The sequence below is a fragment of the Meleagris gallopavo genome, unplaced genomic scaffold (genome assembly GCF_000146605.3).
Source record: "Meleagris gallopavo isolate NT-WF06-2002-E0010 breed Aviagen turkey brand Nicholas breeding stock unplaced genomic scaffold, Turkey_5.1 ChrUn_random_7180001856819, whole genome shotgun sequence".
In the NCBI taxonomy this organism is placed as follows: Eukaryota; Metazoa; Chordata; class Aves; order Galliformes; family Phasianidae; genus Meleagris; species Meleagris gallopavo.
In genome coordinates, this window is record NW_011122951.1 from 1 (window position 1) to 1,399 (window position 1,399).

General features: G+C 65.7%; 1 protein-coding gene across 1 annotated transcript in view; it reads left to right on the forward strand.

Annotated features, from left to right (window-relative positions):
* Positions 1-18: 18 nt before the first annotated feature.
* The window catches only part of LOC104915862 (methionine--tRNA ligase, cytoplasmic-like), a 3,453-nt gene continuing 2,072 nt past the window's right edge, over positions 19-1,399 (forward strand). The window contains exons 1-5 of the mRNA XM_010726802.3: positions 19-165; positions 578-791; positions 870-1,001; positions 1,102-1,206; positions 1,286-1,395. Of these exons, the coding sequence (XP_010725104.1) occupies positions 66-165; positions 578-791; positions 870-1,001; positions 1,102-1,206; positions 1,286-1,395 (661 nt within the window). The 5' untranslated portion in view covers positions 19-65. The remainder of the gene's footprint in view (positions 166-577; positions 792-869; positions 1,002-1,101; positions 1,207-1,285; positions 1,396-1,399) is intronic.

Genomic DNA, 1,399 nt, shown 5'->3' on the forward strand with positions numbered 1-1,399 from the left:
GGGCTGGGTGGGGGTGGGGGGCTTTGCTGACACCGCATCCCTCTCAGGTGGAGCTGTACAACTTCATGGCCAAGGACAACGTGCCTTTCCACAGCGTTGTGTTCCCCTGCTCGCTGCTGGGCGCTGATGACAATTACACGCTGGTGAACCACCTCATTGCCACAGGTGCTGGGGGGGAGTCGGGGCCCTGGGGGGAGGCGCGGGGGGTTCCCATGTCTGGTGTGGGGCTGGGACTGTTCTGTGGGGCCGTGACCAGGAGCTGTGAGCGCTCTGTGGGGCTGTGACCAGGGCCAATGAGCACTATGGGGCTGTGATGGCTCCGTGGTTCCATGATGGTTCTGTGGGGCTGTGACTTGTGTGGTTGCTGCGACTGTTCCGTGGGGCCACTCTATGGGGCTGTGGTCACTCTGGTTGTTGTGCCCATTCTATGGGGCTGCGACTGCTCTGTGGGGCTGTGACCAAGGGCCACGGCCACTCCATGGGGCCGCAACCATATTGTGGGACCGTGACTGCGCCGTGGGACCATAACCAGGGGCTCTGACCGCTCCGTGGGGCCGTTCCCTGCCTCCCCCCGCAGAGTACCTGAACTACGAGGATGGGAAGTTCTCCAAGAGCCGTGGCGTGGGGGTGTTTGGGGACATGGCCAAGGACACGGGCATCGCAGCCGATGTCTGGCGCTTCTACCTGCTGTACGTGCGGCCCGAGGGCCAGGACAGCGCCTTCTCCTGGGGCGACCTCATGCTGAAGAACAACTCGGAGCTGCTGAACAACCTGGGCAACTTCATCAACAGGTGGGGGGCAGCCAGGGGGGGCCGAGCGCCTGTCCCTGGGCCGCATTCACACCCGTCCGTCTGTCCCTCTGTCCGCAGGGCCGGGATGTTTGTCTGCAAGTTCTTCGGCAGTGTGGTGCCCCCCATGGCGCTGACCCTGGATGACCATCGGCTCTTGGCTCGCGTCACCGCGGAGCTGCGGCAGTACCACCGGCTGCTGGAGAGGGTCCGGTGTGTGGCTGCGGGGCTCAGGATGGGAGGGGGGTGGGCGCACCCCCAGCAACCACTGACCCCTTCTGTCTGTCCATCCGTCTGCCCCATCCCCCCCCAGCATCCGCGACGCTCTGCGCTGCGTCCTCAACATCTCCCGCCACGGCAACCAATACATCCAGGTGAACGAGCCCTGGAAGCGCATCAAGGGCGGCGAGGAGGACAGGTAAAGGGGGAGGAAGTGCATAGTGGGGGGGGAATGTGGGGCCGGGACTCGGCACCCACGTGAGCCTCGTGTCCCGCAGGCAGCGTGCCGGCACCGTGACCGGCGTGGCGGTGAACGTGGCGGCGCTGCTGGCCGTCTTGGTGCAGCCCTACATGCCGGCCGTCGGCGCGGCCATCCAGGCACAGCTCTGCCT